At 38.2% G+C, this 17728-nt stretch overlaps 1 protein-coding gene across 2 annotated transcripts in view; it reads left to right on the top strand.

Moving 5' to 3' along the window:
• The first annotated feature begins 2991 nt into the window (after positions 1-2991).
• Ranbp3l (RAN binding protein 3 like) overlaps positions 2992-17728 on the top strand; it is a 49423-nt gene continuing 34686 nt past the window's right edge. The window contains exons 1-2 of one of the 2 annotated variants that reach the window (XM_074077616.1): positions 2992-3103; positions 3544-3707. In XM_074077616.1, the coding sequence (XP_073933717.1) occupies positions 3617-3707 (91 nt within the window). In that variant the 5' untranslated portion in view covers positions 2992-3103; positions 3544-3616. The other variant, XM_074077617.1, reaches the window with a different exon arrangement.

Genomic DNA, 17728 nt, shown 5'->3' on the forward strand with positions numbered 1-17728 from the left:
AATTATTTCACCTGTGTCATGCTATCGCACTCTACTCTTGGAATTACAAAGTCACAGGTTAAGCAGAGAAGATGTAACAGAGAAGGAAGAAGACAGAATAAGGAAACCAGTTGTATCCTGGGGGAGAAGGGAACCACAGAGTTGAAAGGGGGAAGAAGCTTGACTTTGATAGAATGATGCTATTTTTTAATCAAGTTGGAAGTAAAAATGGCAATGAATCTCTCTCTCTCTCTCTCTTTTGTTGATACTGGAGTTTGAACTCAGAGTACTATGCAAATGCTTTGCATTTGAGTCATGCCATCAGCTCTATTTGCATTCAGTTTATTTTTTAGTGCTTCACATTTTTCTCTGGGCTGGCTCCTGGACTGTAAGCATCCTTCCTGAGTAGCTGGGATTTCAGATACATACCACTACACCCCACCCTCACCTGTTTCTTTACCCAGTCAGATTTCTTCATTCTGACTTCTTGCTTTTCTTTATAAGCAAAAAGTAAACTATAGTCTGCCCATTGGGAATGAACTTGGTGGTACTTCTGAGAAGTAAGTAGACGAAGGGGAGGATACAGAGTAGCCACCCATACCACTGTGGCAGATGCATTTTATGTTGCTTTATCCCCTCTGTATGTGGATAAGATACAGAGCTCAGCTACACTGGATTGATTCCAATGGAACCTGGAAAATCAAACCAGAGATACCTCCAAGAGCAGAAGGGTAACTCAACATGAAGTACAAGAACTCAGCAGTTGCCTTGACTCAGGTGATCAATCTCAGGGCTACTGCACAAGACCGTCCCATGGTGCCCAAAGCAGACCAGCAGCCAACTTGATATTGGTCTTTCTGCCTTACAAGGTGGTACTTGAAACTATTATGTTTATGTAATGCATGTTTGGTTTCATCAACTCTCAGGAAAGCTGTAAAGAATGAAAGAGTAGAGCAACCCAGTTCTGTCTAAGCAGGTTAATGCATGGACTCCAAACTACACCAAAGACTTCAGACTCTGCAATTGGAACTCAGGAATTTGAATCCTTACAACATTTCTAGGGTAATTATGGTACTTAGCTAAGTTTGAGAATTGAGGGCCTATGTTCTCAAACACAAATCAAATCCTACTCATATTTTTAGTTTAAATCGAGTTTTTTCTCCTCAAGCCCTAGCCATAGACAAATCACGATACTCTCTCCTTTTTCTGACCTTTTTATTCACAGAATGAGTGTGGAAAATTTTATTGTGCTGCTTCTAACCACTTGCTTCATTTCATAAATGAAGACACAAACCAAGAGATGTTCAGTATCTGGCACAAGGTTGCACAATGCACTAACATGAGCATTGTGGAAAGAGGGCCCCGTGTTTTAGCCTCTGCAGTCAGCTGACTGTTCTTTTTCTTCTTTTTTTTCCTCCAGCTTTATATTCATTCATGAGTCAGAGAAATGGAGGGCTTCAAGGGGACTTCCTTGAAAACTCAGACACAAATTGAGGTATGTAAGTAATAGTTCCCAAGCAACATTTTCTTTCAGAGAAGAACCTAGATTGACAAAGACTGAAGACATATATCAACCAAATACAATGTTTTGGTCTTCGGGTCCCAATTTGGGAGAAAAAAAATGAAAATAAAAAATTTATGAGACAATCACACATTTAATTACATCAAGGAATCATGTTTGTTAAAAGTGTGATGGTCTTAGTGTGATTATAATTTTTTTAAGTCCTCCCAATTTAGAAATACATACAGAAATATTTATGAATTCAGTGATATCTGCAATGCTTCCTGTGGTACAAGAAGAGTGATTGTGATAAGACAGATTTGAGACAAGATTGTCTGTGACTTGGTCAAGTTATGGGCACCGAGGGCTTTTTATGCTATTCTTTCTACTTATATGTTTGAAAATTCATTTCATTATCAAACACTTTGTTTTAAAAATACATCTCTCTCAATGATGGCTGGCTTAGAGTTTTGTGGGCTATTTAATTTCCGTGTATAATACATGCTTATTAGTGAGGTCCACAACTTACTAGAATATTGATGGCTTTATGTTATTCAGGAAGAAAGCCCCACAGCTTCCCACTGTGGTTTTCTTTCATAGAGGATGAGATGAACCCCAGCCATTTAAAGGAAAAACTATAGTTCTCTAATAACTAGACTTTTTCAAAGTAGCAAAACACTTCTATAACCCATTACACTGTGATGGACCTAGGACAGCAGCAGATAGACTATTAAAACAATAGCATCTTAACCAGTCAAATAAAAGAACAATCTCACATTTCATAAGTGTTTTGAAATCAAAATATGCTTTGGGAAGTGTTAATTGCCTCAGAGTAAAATCAGGGCACCCACTCAACTATGGCTAGGAGACAACCTTCTAGTAAGGGTGTCAAGTTTAGCACCAATTTCCAAATATGCTCAGAAAGCTGCAGAGTCCAGACTTTGAGGCTACACAGCTCTGCCTCTCTTCTTGGTCTTGTCTATTAACTTCTTTCTGACTCTACGAAGAGCTGTGAATTGTGCAGGACAAGATCTACCAGCACTCGTTATGCCTTTAGTCAAATTAAAGGTGGTTAGGGTTTACGTTTTTCAGCAGTAATGAAATAGCATGCACAAGAAAACACAAGAAATAGCCTTGCTTTATAAGCTAGAAGTAGCAGAAGAGACTCTAAAAGGGAAACAGAGATAAGTTTCTGAAAGGACAGTGTTTTGTGTATTTATTTTTCTTTCAGAACTCCAAATAGTTGCCTTGGCAGGGAGACTGCCCTGTAAGGGCTCTGTCCTGAAGACTGGAGGTGTTTACAGAAATCGAAAGTTCCAGCAGTACATTTCCATGAGCTCATTGCCAGTTCTAGTCATAACTTTTAGATTTCGGTTTTACCAATGAATGTCCATGCAGGATTACCCCCTGCTTGCAGCTTGTGTTTTAATTACAAAGGCACGGAAGTCAGATAGTTAATTACTGTAACAGCAGGGCGTCTTTAGAGTCCCTGTTTTGGTCACTGTTATTTAAAGCAACCCCAAGGCCATTTCTAGTCCTCCTCTTTATGCTAATCATCTACTCCACTTGGCTCCTCCTCCTTCCAGCCTCCTTAAGGGACTGTACACATCCAGCTGTCACTGGGTAACTCAGACCAGGCACAGAAATCACTTGGCTTTAACCCTGAACCACTTTTTTAAAAAATGTGTATATTTCTTTAGCATTTCTCTCTGAATGCTGGACCAATAGAATTTTACATTAGCAGAAGGAATCCAAAATTGCTAAAACTGTAATCTGTTACAGTTTCAGTTTCTGAAAATAATTACTTTCATCTGAAATCGTTACTTTGTAGGATTTTACACTATAGGAGAAGAAAGTTTCTGTGTGCTTCAATATGAAATGAGAATTGTCTTGTTTTGAGCCAAATAAATTGGCATCTTTATATGTAGAAGTAGCATTGGTAAATGTTTATTGCAGGAATCATGACTAAGAGAAACTTGGTATTTTATTAGATGAGTAAATGTTTTACATGCGAGGCAGGACCTGAGTGTACCTATGTGGTTCTTTCTGGGTGCCTTCTGAAGACCATTTTAGGTGGCTGACTGAGGGAAGGAAATGGCCTAGTGATCCTCCAGCTACAACCAGACTGCTAGCACCATGTCTGCCACACAAAGAAAAGACAACAGCCACCTGCTGACCAGTTCTTGCAAGTGTCCACTGAAGCTGCAAGAGGACCAGCGACAGCAAGGTCAGTCAGCCGGGCTAATGAATTCTGTGATTTTCTGTCCCTTTGCATTTCCAGAAGTACAGTGGACTGACAAAGCATCTGGGGAAGCTCTAATTGTAAATGCTTTGCAGTCTTCCAGTTTTAAACTCTGAGAATACGCTTTATAGTGAGGCATGCCAGTTGTTAATTGGATTCACTATTGATAGGATTAGCAAGAATTGGAAGACTATCAAGAATGCATATTCTTTGAAGACTTGTGTGCTTAAACTTCTAGCCTCTGTGAGTCATTTAGAATATGCTAGATGTGTAATTCAACACATCTACCCAGGCAGGACTGACTAGGTTACTGGTAGAATTTAGCTGAGAATAGCTTCAGCTAATCTGGAACTGTTCCCTGTGTCCTACCACAGGAGGGACACTTGGGGCTGTGGTTAAGCCTAACCTTTTCTGGATCTCTGGCACATTCATTTATGGGAAATATATATTCTTTTTTTTTTTTCAGTTTTCTTTTATTATTCATATGTGCATACAAGGCTTGGTTCATATCTCCCCCCTGCCCCCACCCCCTCCCTTACCACCCACTCCGCCCCCTCCCTCTCCCCCACCTCAATACCCAGCAGAAACTATTTTGCCCTTATTTCTAATTTTATTGTAGAGAGAGTATAAGCAATAATAGGAAGGAACAAGGGTTTTTGCTGGTTGAGATAAGGATAGCTATACAGGGCATTGACTCACATTGATTTCCTGTGCGTGGGTGTTACCTTCTAGGTTAATTCTTTTTGATCTAACCTTTTCTCTAGTACCTGTTCCCCTTTTCCTATTGGCCTCAGTTGCTTTAAGGTATCTGCTTTAGTTTCTCTGCGTTAAGGGCAACAAATGCTAGCTAGTTTTTTAGGTGTCTTACCTATCCTCACCCTTCCCTTGTGTGCTCTTGCTTTTATCATGTGCTCATAGTCCAATCCCCTTGTTGTGTTTGCCCTTGATCTAATGTCCACATAGGAGGGAGAACATACGATTTTTGGTTTTTTGAGCCAGGCTAACCTCACTCAGAATGATGTTCTCCAATTCCATCCATTTATTTTTAATTCCTTGCTTTTTAGGGTCCAGCAAAAGCTGGAAATGGAGAGGGAAAAGTGTCACATTTCACTTGATAGGCACTCATTCAGAACTACCTTACCTCATAGCCATTTCCACCAACAGTCTTTTAAACATTTTAAATCTGCTCCCCAGCCAGCTGCATCAATTAGTGGCAGATGGTTGACATGACTAGACAAGATGATTTCTCCAGTCCACTCTGTCAGGGACAGCAAAGGACACTTGTGGGAAACGCTTGGTTATCTTGCTGATGACATCATCGCTTCCCAGACTTTAAGGATTTACCAGACATTTCTAACTCCTCCTGAGGAAACTGTGACAGACCTGTTTACATATGGATCTAGGATATGAGCTCTGAATTTATTTTCTGTAGACACAGTTTCAGATTTCAGTGGCATGGAGAGTGCTGGCTAAGGAGCTGAAATCGAGCATCTTGAAGGTGGCATCTAAATGCTAACATGTGAATGAATGTTCCAGGCAGTTCCCCCTGCATGAGTCCCAGAGCTGTACCAAGTGACTTCATCTGGACAAGGTTTGGCATAGTGTGGGTAGAAAATGTTCCATGTTAAATGAAAACAGTGCAAACTTTTTAGACTTTGTTGTACCATCAAGGTTAAAAATAAATCATTTTGAATCAACTGCCTTAGAGTGGAAAGTGAAATGTAGCAGGGTGGCAGTAAAGTATTATGAAATGCTTCCACTCCTCAATTTGCAGACAATAAAGTTCACTGTAGGATTTTTGTTTTGACATGTTTACAGCTACCCGCCCACCAATTGCTGGTGCAATATTTGTTATAGAAAATTTGGTGAGACAATTCATCAAATTGGTAATTTACCACCCAAAGATAGTTTCTATTCACATCTTACTGTGGAGTCTAGCCTTTTCTTCTATGTTCATAGACAGATTGTTTTTGTATGTTTTCTACAATCTTATTTTTAGTGGTTGTATACTATTGTTTCACATGGATGTAGCAAAATTCCCTTGAGCAATTCCCTACTGTTAGACATTTCATTCATTTCTAATTTTTCACTGTTAAAATTAACACTGTGTTGAACCTAAACTAATGGGTAGAATTGTGCATAGATACAGGATTATTTTCTTGGGATAAATTCTTAGAATTTTGTGTCCAAAGGACAATGTATTTTTAAACTTCTTTTTCTTGCCAAATAGCACTCAAATAAGCAGCAAAGGGATATGCTCTCAGTAATACTGGGTATTATTTTTAAAAGTCCTTTCCAATTTTATAAGTGGAAAATAATATCCTACTGTTGTTTTAATTTAAGGCAGGCTGCCTTGATGGTCTATCCTTCACTGGCCATAACCAGAGAAGCCTGGAAATATCATTATGATGACACACTTCCCAAAACACCAGCAAGATTAGAAGTCTGGTCTTCTTTCTCAGACTTAAGCCTTTTGCCTAGAATGTTTTGAAAGGAACCATATTCTTCCATGGATGGGTCTCAAAATATGTGCCCACAAAAACCACAATCCATAAATTTGTGAAGCATGCTAATGCAGTCCAGACTGACCATTGACTGCCACGAGTGTCATCAAGAGGTCTAAGTTGACAAGTGACACTGGGTAGTGTTGGCTGTACTGCTAAATAACATGCCAATTACCGGAATCTAAAAATTTACATTTATTCCAGTCCTGGAGTTTAAAAGTACTCATTTACTGCAGTGGCTCTGATTTTCTCTGCACACTATATTTACACCTTGCTATTATGCAAAGTTCAGCAACAGTCCAAAGAGGCAAAGCATTCAGTTTTAGAGTGCTGTGGATTTGCTCTCTGAGGCACTCTGGGTTCATGGTTTTGGTCCCACCCAGCCAGACTGACCTTCAAACCTGCTTATGTACCATACCAACCAATTAATTGGCATTTGACACTTCTGAAGACATGGCCAGCTTCAACACACAGAACTGTTTTCTAACCCTTGCATTATATGCTGTCATGTCTGTTGTTAACTCTGAGGTACTTGACTCTACGTGCACAAGATTATACTGCTTTGGTCAGTCACATGGTTGAAATGGATATAATGAATGATATGGAGTTCAGTTTTGCAAGATGAAAAGAGTTCTGGAGATTGGTTGTACAACAATGTGATTATAATTAATGCTTTTAAATTATACACATAAAACAATGGCAAATTTCATAGTAAGTGTATTTTATTACAATTTTGTACAGCTATGGTTGCCCAAGGCCACCTTAATTACATTTTTTTTAAGTAGGGCTTAACAAAAGCAAACCAACAAAAGTCTATCATTTTTCTATTCCTATAAACAGAGATGTAAGTGAATAGTCTACTTACCCCTGGTTCCTAAAAGCTGTTTCTTTGAAGGCATTAAGGAAATTAATAAAACCCTTCACCAATAAAAATATATTATCCATGCCATGAATCTTATAGAGGATATAATTAAAAATTTTTGTCAAAATACGACCATAAACAAAATTTAACACTTACTGATATAAAAAGTCAAAGAATTTGAAATAAAACTGAACTTTCTCAACCTAATAAAGAACATTTACCAAAAAACAGACAAACAAATAGTAGAAGACAAAACACTTTCCACTTAAAGAAAATGAAGATGTCTGCTGTTACCACTGCTCTTCAACACCATACTAAAGATCTTATGCAGTATACTAAGCTAAAAGAAAGAAAAAATAGAGGACTCACATATTGGAAAGAAAATGGTAAACTGTCTTTATTCACAGATGATTGATAGTCTATGTAGAAAAATCCTAAGGATCTATCAAAAAGATGTACTAAAACTTTTTTTTAAAGCTATACTAAAACTAATAAATGCATTTACCAAGGTCATAGGATACCAAATCAATATACAAAAAAACTACGTTTATATATACTAGCAAAGAACAGTTGGAAATTGAACATTTTAAAGTACCCTTTTGCTGGTGAAGTGGGTCAAGTGGTAGAGCACCTGCCTAGCAACTGTGAGGTCCTGAGTTCAAACCCTAGAATCACCAAAAACAAAAAACAAAACAAAATAAAGTACCCCTTTAATAGTATAAAAAGGAAATGCATATTGATTAAGTTTTAAAATATGTGTAAAACCTGTATACTTAAAGCAAATATTGCTAAAGAAGAATGAATTATAAAAAGAGATATACCCCAAACTCATGAATTTGAAAGTTTCGTATTGTTAAGATGCCAGTTCTCCCCATACTGATCTACAGAGTCAAGACCATAATGATTAAAATTCTAGCAGACTTTTCTTTTTTTTATTGACAAGCTGATTTAAAGTTTTAAGGAAACATAAAGCATCTAAAATAATTAATCAAATTTAGCAAGGCATCATGGTACACACCTGAGGTAGAGGCAGGAGGATCACAAGTTTGAGGCCAACCTGGGCTACATAGAGGGGCCCTGTCTCAAAAAATAACTAACTAATTAATTAAATAAAAATAAAAGAAAAGAAAGTAATTCTCTCACTCTCTCTCTCTGATACACACACACACACTCTTTCATATGAATTGCAACCAGAATATTCTTACAACTCAAGAAAAACATTTAATTTACAATGTTGGCAAGTGGTCTGGCAGACGCTTATAAAAGAAAATGCTGAAAAGCACATCAGAAGGTGCTCAGCGTTGTTAGCTCTCAAGGAAGTGCAAATGTAAAACTCCCATGAGACATCACTTCACATTCATCCACCACTGCTATGCTTTGGATCTGACACATTTCCAAAGGCCCGTATGTTAAAGGCTTAGTCCCTAGTTTGGTGCTATTGGGAAGGGCTGGAAACTTTAAGAAGTGAGGCCTACTGGGGGATCTTCTGGTCCTTGGGCACATACCCTTGTCTTCCTCTTTTTTTCACTTCCAAGTTATAAACTTTAAATCAGCTTTGCTCTACCAAACATCCCCACCATGATGTGCCACTACAGGCCTTAAAGCAACAGAGCCAAGGGATTATGGATGGAGCTATCTAAAACCTTTCCCCTTTGTAAGCTTATTACCTTAGGTATTTTGTTACAGTAACAAAAAGGTGACTAACATATTTGCAGTAACTAAAACTTAAAATACTGATAATATGATGTTCGGAGAAAGGTGTGGAGTAATCAAAACTCTCATTCATTGCTCTGAAGTGGTATAGCCACCTTGAGAAATGGGACAGCAGTTTCTTATATAGTTAAACATACACTGACATTATGACCCATCCTCTCCATTTGGACATATTTTACCAAAAGAAATGAAAATACATCCATTAAAAGCTTGTTCAAGAATATTCTATCAGATTTATTCATATGAACCCAAGCATGTAAGGAAGCTAAATGTTCTTAAGTAGATGAATGAATGAACAAATTGTGTGTATTTACTTGCTGGAGTACCATTCAGGAGTAGAAAGGAATGAATTACTGATTATGTAACTATGCAGATAAGTCTCAAAAAATGTTACATTAAGCAAGGCCCTGACTGGGTTCACTCTCCAGTACCACATACACAAAAAAAAAACCTATCTCTGATCACCTTTCAAGTCTCAGGTGACGATCTGGATTCCTTGATCTGCTTGCATAATGAGATTACACCTCTAAGGGCCTGGAATTCTTGTGCAGCAAATATCCACAACTCCTAACACAGTTGCTGCCACATTGACAAGGTGGCTGACTCCAGAGTGACAGTTCTGCTAAACCACTGCTGTCAAATCAGCCATCTGCTTCTTGGCCCAGACTGGGAAGCATAGAAATACTGCTTTCTTCCTACTTTGCTCCTTGCCACTCCCACAATGGAATTAACACACTTGCAAACAACAAAAAGTGGTATTGTTGAGTGAGAAAAAGCCAAACACCAGAGAGTACACAATGTATTACTACACATAAGAAATTCTAGAACAGGCAAAACTAGACCATGGTGAAAGAAATCAGAATAGCTGCCCCCAGGGTGGGAGAACTGGAGTGGGCACAGAGGACCCCACTGGGAGAATGGAAATGGTCTATGTCTGTGACAGAAGGTTTGGTTACATGAGAACATATTTTTGTCAAAATTCATCTGTGCATTTTATTGTATGTAATTTGTACCTCATTGTTTTTTTTTTTTTTAATGTGAGGTTGCCTGGGAGGCTTCATACTGCAAAGCTTTCTCCAGGCCTCTAAGGCCAATTCCATTAAATAGGGAAGAGACTGGACTGTCTTGACAAACTTTAATACCCTTCCTAAGAAGTCAGAATGTGACAGTTCCTACTGGCAGAGTAACCACAGCCCAAATCAGAAAAATTCAAGCCATCAGCTAACGATCAGACAAGCTTAATAATTAGCAGTATTTTGTTGTCTCATTTATACCTGAAACTTAGAATTTCTCTGCTAGTAACATAGTAGCCTAAAATTACCAAATCAATGAGATAAACACAGAATAAGTTTGGTGAAAAGAACTAACAGCTAGACTGGGAGTGGCTTGGTAGTACAGTGCATACTTGACATTTTGTGGGAGAGAATTGAGAATCCTTGGATTCTGGCATCCACTGGGGGTCCTGGAACCCAATCCTCTTTGTATACTAAAGGATGGTTGTTTACATACCTTTGATAGATTTGAACTTGTTAGTTAGGCACAGTAAGAAATTCACCACAGTAACTAATAAGACAGAATAATCATGACAATATATGGTAATAAAAGTTATTTAAAACTTATTAATTGCATTATTTCTGGAATTTCCTATTTAATATTTTTGGATCGCAGTTGATCATGGGTAATTGAAACTGTGGAAAGCAAAACTGTGGGTAAGGGGAACTGAATAACTGATAACTGAATAAGTGATTTACATAACTATTACATGATTATTATGTAGATCAGGGAGTCTCAAACTTCAGCATCACCTGGAGAATCACCTGGAGAGCTTATTAAAACACAGTTGCTGGTTTCCACCCTGACTTTCTGAACCAGAAGGTCTGGGGAGAGAGGAGGGAAGGAGCTGAGAATGCTCACGTCCAACAAGTTCTCAGTTGCTGCTGTGATTGCTGTGAGATCATACTTCAGGCAAAAGGAGGCCACTATGGCAAGTTAGCTTGATTGTTAGGAATTTAGCTGAGAGACAACAGGGAGGAGGGAAGAAAGGACTCTTATGTAATATCTTGGCAGCTGTGGTAAGCTCTTTGGCCTTGACTGTGAGTGAGATGGCAATTATTACATACCAACTTGAGCTAATTTTGTCATTTACAACTTTTAGTTTCTTTTGGGGAGGTAACAGTAGCCACTAACAAGTGAGAGATGGAGTAAAAGTAAGCTATTCCTCCATAACCTCATTATCATATTAAAATAAAGCAAGTCTTAAGTTAGATTTTTTTTAGATAGGCAGATACTATTAGCAAATAATTTGATGCCAAAATGTTTCTGTTCTTTACGTAATCTGATTACATCCTGCCTACAAGGTTAGCTCAGATAAAACAACATTCCATAAGCAGTATTCTGTGCAGTCAGTCAATAATTAGGAATTTGCTCCCTCATTAATGTACATTGGACTTTTCACTATAAACCTTTGGGCACCATAATTAAGAGTGAAGGCTATAGGCCTTGGCAGATCCTTCTACCTAGTTCGTGCAAGACTAGCGGGTACTTCTAAAATATTTTAGGCCATCCAAAGGTCTTATTATCATTAATTTCACCAACAAAAATTTATTTCTGATTTTCACTGTACTAATTCTCATAGTCTTTGGTATGATTGAGATGGAAAAACAAGCTAGTAATGAGAAGTCTCTCAGAAGTGGGTTTCTTGATGTTGGCAAACCCCTCTGGGATGCAAATTCCACAGTAGGTCAATAGACACCATCAAAGGAAGTATGATTTAATCTGTCCTTCACCCATAAATCATACTATCCTTGCTGGTGTCTTCTAAGATCAATTATAACTGTCATAACAAGAAGCAATGCTTCCTCATATCTTCACAATAAAAATGGAATAAAAGTATACACAGCACATTGAGGTAAAGCCAGGATGCTGAATTCATGGCATAAAGGACCAAGATCTCACCACATGCCACTGTACTGCTACACATGGACTAATAACTGCCACTAGTATAATCTTTACACTAATTTCTATTCTGTGTTATGGAAAGCAGCAGTCTACTAGTCATCTATACCTTAGATGATAACTTCCAGTAGGGGACCTATAAAATTCCTTTCAAAACTAAGATCCTGTGATTTGAGGCGACAACACTAACACGAATGAAATAACTCATGTCACACACCTTTATAAAAGCAGAAAAATGGATCTATTCCCTAGGCCACACCACAGTATTTACATGACTCTTATAAACAAGTCACAGTTACAAAATGTTTATTACATGCTGGATGCTGTTTTAAGAACTTCCTACATATTAGCAAATTTCTTCATCAAAGCTCCCAGAGGCACCTTCCATCAAGACCTCAGAGGTGGGGTCCTGAGCCAAGCTCCTGATCCAAAAACTGTGACTCAGGATCCTGTACTCTAACCCCTTTTCACTGCTTCTTATGCTGCTACTAAATAGATACTCAGCTAGGCACTTGTGAAGAGCCTGATCAATGGCTAGCCCTTGAACTTAGTATGTTGCTTGATTGGTTTTGGGGCTCAAGTGGAAGAGTGCTTGCCTAGTAAGTGCAAAGCCCTCAGTTCAAACACCAGTACCACCAAAAAAAAAAAAATGTAGAATGGGCTGTCTTTTTTTATTAGCATGTCACATACTAAAATCAAATTCACTTCCCTCTATTACTTTCTTATCTCTTTCCTGTTTTTAAAAACAGTTTTAACAGATTTTGTTACTCTATTTTCATACATGCATATGAAATATTTTGAACATATTCAACCCTCCTGTGCCTTCTCCTTTTAACCTCCTCCCTCTAGATGGTTCCTGCCCCCAGTGGCTCTTACTGGATCCCCAGTTAAATTCTGTATGGATTATGAACCACATCCAAGTGACTCTCAGAGGGGTATATTTGACTAAAAGAAACAGGTAAAATCAGATGTAGAGGTTCATGCCTGTAATCCCAGTTACGTGGGAGTCCATGGAGGCAGGAAGATTGTGAGTTTGAGGCCAACCCTGTCAAAGTTAGAGAGACCCTATCTCAAGTACAAAACAAAACAGAACAAAAAAATACAAAACAAAACAAAATGGTTGGAGGCATAGCTCAAGTGGTAGAGCAAACTCAACGCTCTGGATTCAATCCCCAGTACTGAAAAACAAACAAATGAACAACAAACAGGTGAGAAAATGCAGCTCTATCAGTGCAAACCCATGAGCCCAGAGTAAGTGCTTGCTAACAAAGCTAGTAGTTTTTGCTTAAAACTGAGAAATTTTACAGTCCATATCTCTCACACTGCATGGCGTGTGAAAGATATCAATGTACCATTTTTGGAATAGTGTTGATATGGCTTTGGAGAGACGGTTTGGATTTTTGACAAAATAAACTAGCAATATCCAAACCTTCAAACTAAAAGAGGGCTGCATAATAGTCATTACTATAAATAAGTCACTTTTGCAAGGGGATTGAACCTAGGAACTCATGTATTTTAGGTTAAGTCCTTTAAAAGTGAGCTACATTCCCAACCCCTAATTCACTTTTTAAAATTTAAACTGGGGACTGTTTCAAGTGTTGGCTCAACCAGTATATATTTTTTTTTTTCATTTTTCTTTTATTATTCATATGTGCATACAAGGATTGGTTCATTTCTCCCCCCTGCCCCCACCCCCTCCCTTACCACCCACTCCACCCCCTCCCGCTCCCCCCCTCAATACCCAGCAGAAACTATTTTGCCCTTATCTCTAATTTTGTTGTAGAGAGAGTATAAGCAATAATAGGAAGGAACAAGGGGTTTTGCTGGTTGAGATAAGGATAGCTATACAGGGCATTGACTCACATTGATTTCCTGTGTGTGGGTGTTACCTTCTAGGTTAATTCTTTTTGATCTAACCTTTTCTCTAGTTTCTGGTCCCCTTTTCCTATTGGCCTCAGTTGCTTTAAGGCATCTGCTTTAGTTTCTCTGCGTTAAGGGCAACAAATGCTAGCTAGTTTTTTAGGTGTCTTACCTATCCTCACCCCTCCCTTGTGTGCTCTCGCTTTTATCATGTGCTCATAGTCCAATCCCCTTGTTGTGTTTGCCCTTGATCTAATGTCCACATATGAGGGAGAACATACGATTTTTGGTCTTTTGAGCCAGGCTAACCTCACTCAGAATGATGTTCTCCAATTCCATCCATTTACCAGCGAATGATAACATTTCGTTCTTCTTCATGGCTGCATAAAATTCCATTGTGTATAGATACCACATTTTCTTAATCCATTCGTCAGTGCTGGGACATCTTGGCTGTTTCCATAACTTGGCTATTGTGAATAGTGCCGCAATAAACATGGATGTGCAGGTGCCTCTGGAGTAACAGTCTTTTGGGTATATCCCCAAGAGTGGTATTGCTGGATCAAATGGTAGATCGATGTCCATCTTTTTAAGTAGCCTCCAAATTTTTTTCCAGAGTGGTTGTACTAGTCTACATTCCCACCAACAGTGTAAAAGGGTTCCTTTTTCCCCGCATCCTCGCCAACACCTGTTGTTGGTGGTGTTGCTGATGATGGCTATTCTAACAGGGGTGAGGTGGAATCTTAGTGTGGTTTTAATTTGCATTTCCTTTATTGCTAGAGATGGTGAGCATTTTTTCATGTGTTTTCTGGCCATTTGAATTTCTTCTTTTGAGAAAGTTCTGTTTAGTTCACATGCCCATTTCTTTATTGGTTCATTAGTTTTGGGAGAATTTAGTTTTTTAAGTTCCCTGTATATTCTGTCAACCAGTATATTAAAACATTAACTTGACATGAAATTTTAATCAAAATTTCAGCAAAGTAAGTTTCACACCTGAGTTGCTTTTTAATGAAGTCTGTAGGCAAATCTAGCAAAATATTCAAAATTCAGGATTTAAAATACTGTATTCAGTTAGCAGCTGCATTCCTTCTACCCAGTGATCAGATATCTAACCCACTATGGTGGCAATAAACAAATGAAAAGGTCACAGGAAAAAGATCTAGAGTTCTAACAGGGGACGATAGTCTGAAGGTATGTACATAATGACCTGTTGAAGTAATAGGTACCAAAGCTTTTCTCGTTCTGACAGAATTCACAAGAAGAAAGGTTATTGCCACCCAGGGACAAAGAGTAAAATAAGGAAAACTCTTGAGCATGTTGGAACTGGACCATTTTTGGTCTTGGTTTGACTGGGTTAAACTGTAGCTATCTGCAGAGCAGTGAAGTTGCAGATAAAGATTTGTGTGTGTGTCTATTTTTATGAACCAAGTATAAGCGAGACACATCCCAGAGCTACAGATTATAAAGTTGTCTTTATTTAATGAGATCAACTTTGGTTATGAGGATCTTCACTCTTGAATATGGATTAAAGTTCAGGTGATTTTCACTGCTTTTCTTTTTGAAAACAGAGTAAGCTAAAATTAATTAATGAAAGTGATCGTTTGAAGATGGGATGAAGCAAAGTGAGTTCGGAGTGATTTTTAGAAAACAATTCTAGCTACAAATTTAAAGATGAGAAAAAAATAAAGAAAATAAACCTAAAAAACATCATACTACATGTATCCAACTTCTTTCTACTTGTGTGAACACTGCTATGTTTTCAGCCATAAGCTCACAATACTGTCATTGTCCTTTTATTCCTAATAAGCAATTCATGTTCATTAAATGACTCAATACTTTTTTACCGAACAGTTAGTCTAGGTGATTGGTATTTGCAAATCACTGGGTGTTAGGGCTTCAAAGATCACTTAATCCAACTGACTTTGTGTGTCAGAAGCCTGAAACCAGAAGAAAGAAGTAGTACTCAGAGTTAGTGCTTAGTACAAAGAGCTGAGACTGTACTTCCATCTACATCCAAGAATTTTTTGATATAAGAGCTATGGTAATAAAAAGTACATAAAATGGATAAAAAATTAAGAAGAGATAACTTGAACTTTATTGCATTTAAAAACACTTATATTTAGTGTGGCTCAGTGCTAGAGTGCTTGCCTAGCATGCATTAAAGTCAGTCCCCTGAACCACAAAGAAGTCCATTTTATATAATATGCCTAATGTTAATCATGTAGAAAAAATGAGGAGTATTTGAAGGGGAAGTAGAAGTACAGTGAGGGGAAATAAGGGCATGTGTGGAGATATGGGTAATAGAGAAATGGAGCCAAATGGAATCAAAGGAAAGAGGAGAAGGAAAATGGGGAAATGCTGATTTTATTTTTTAAAAACCCATTAATGGACCAGTGGATTTTAAATGTAGTATATATATGATGGAATATTATTCAGCCTTTAAAAGTAATGAAATTCTGATAATGATTTTACATGGAGGAAGAGATGATACCAAGTGAAATAAGCCAAGCACAAAAAGACAAATGTTGAATATTCCACTTATATGAGGTACCTAGGACAGTCAGATTCAAAATCAGAAGATAGAATCATAGTTTCCAGGGAGTAGGGAGAGTGTGGAATGGAGAATTACTATTTAATGGGTTCAGTCTGGGATGATGAAAAAATTCTGGAGATAGATAGGTACCTAATGCCACTTTGTGCCCTTAAAAATAGTTAATGTGGCCCTGTATGGTGGCATGTGTCTGGAATCCCAGCACTTGAAGATTGAGGCAGAAGGACTGTGAATTTGAGGTCAGCCTGTACATAGTAAGACTGTTTCAAAAAAGTAAAAAATTAAAGAGGTAAATTTTCTGTTATGTTTATCTTACCACTACTTAAAAAGTCTAAAAAAACACATAACTAGAAATATCTTCTCTAATCCTCACCTCTCGATAAGTCTTAATATTCCTTTGATCACGAAAGCTTGAAGGAAGGAATCCATACATCTACAGGATTGTATTCAGTTTTCCTGAGACTTCTTCAAGTCATATAAATTTAAAAGTGAAAATTTTTCTCTTGTAATTTTCTTTAGCATGTTGAGCAAAATGTTTCTGGTAAGTGTGCAAATTTTTTTTACTTTTCTCAAACCAGTTCTAGGGATTACAATAAGATGTGTGTGCAGCAGGTTACTCCAGAGGCACCTGCACACCCATGTTTATTGTAGCACTATTCACAATAGCCAAGTTATGGAAATAGCCAAGATGCCCCACTACTGATGAATGGATTAAGAAAATGTGGTATTTATACACAATGGAATTTTATGCAGCCATGAAGAAGAACGAAATGTTATCATTCGCTGGTAAATGGATGGAATTGGAGAACATCATTCTGAGTGAGGTTAGCCTGGCCCAAAAGACCAAACACCATATGTTCTCCCTCATATGTGGACATTAGATCAAGGGCAAACACAACAAGGGGATTGGACTTTGATCACATGATAAAGGGAGAGCACACAAAGGAGATACAAGGATAGGTAAAACAGCTAAAAAACTAGATAGCATTTGTTGCCCTCTACGCAGAGAAACTAAAGCAGATACTTTAAAGCAACTGAGGCCAATAGAAGAAGGGGACCAGGAAGTACAGAAAAGGTTAGATCAAAAAGAATTAACCTAGAAGATAACACACATGCACAGGAAATCAATGTGAGTCAACTTCCTGTATAGCTATCCTTATCTCAACTAGCAAAACCCTTGGTCCTTCCTATTATTGCTTATACTTTCTCTTCAACAAAATTATAGATAAGGGCAAAATAGTTTCTGCTGGGTAGCAAGGGGGTAAGGGGAGAGGGAGGGGGCGGGGGGATAAGGGAGGGTGTAGGGGAAGGGCGGAGAAATAACCCAAACATTGTATGCATGTATGAATTTAAAAAAAAACAGATGTGCGTGCAGAAGCGTCTGTGGCAGATGGTCCATTATTCTTACTCCATTCAAGTCCCTGGGGACCAGTATAGGTGAGCCTTCACACCAAAGAGTGAGTGAGGGCTGGCCTCAGGGACTTCTGTGTGTTCTCAAGAGGAGAAGGGGCACAGGCCTTCTGGATTTATGAGGCCTAGGCTGGCAGTTTGACTCCTTTCTGGC

The sequence above is a fragment of the Castor canadensis genome, chromosome 6 (genome assembly GCF_047511655.1).
Source record: "Castor canadensis chromosome 6, mCasCan1.hap1v2, whole genome shotgun sequence".
NCBI lineage: Eukaryota > Metazoa > Chordata > Mammalia > Rodentia > Castoridae > Castor > Castor canadensis.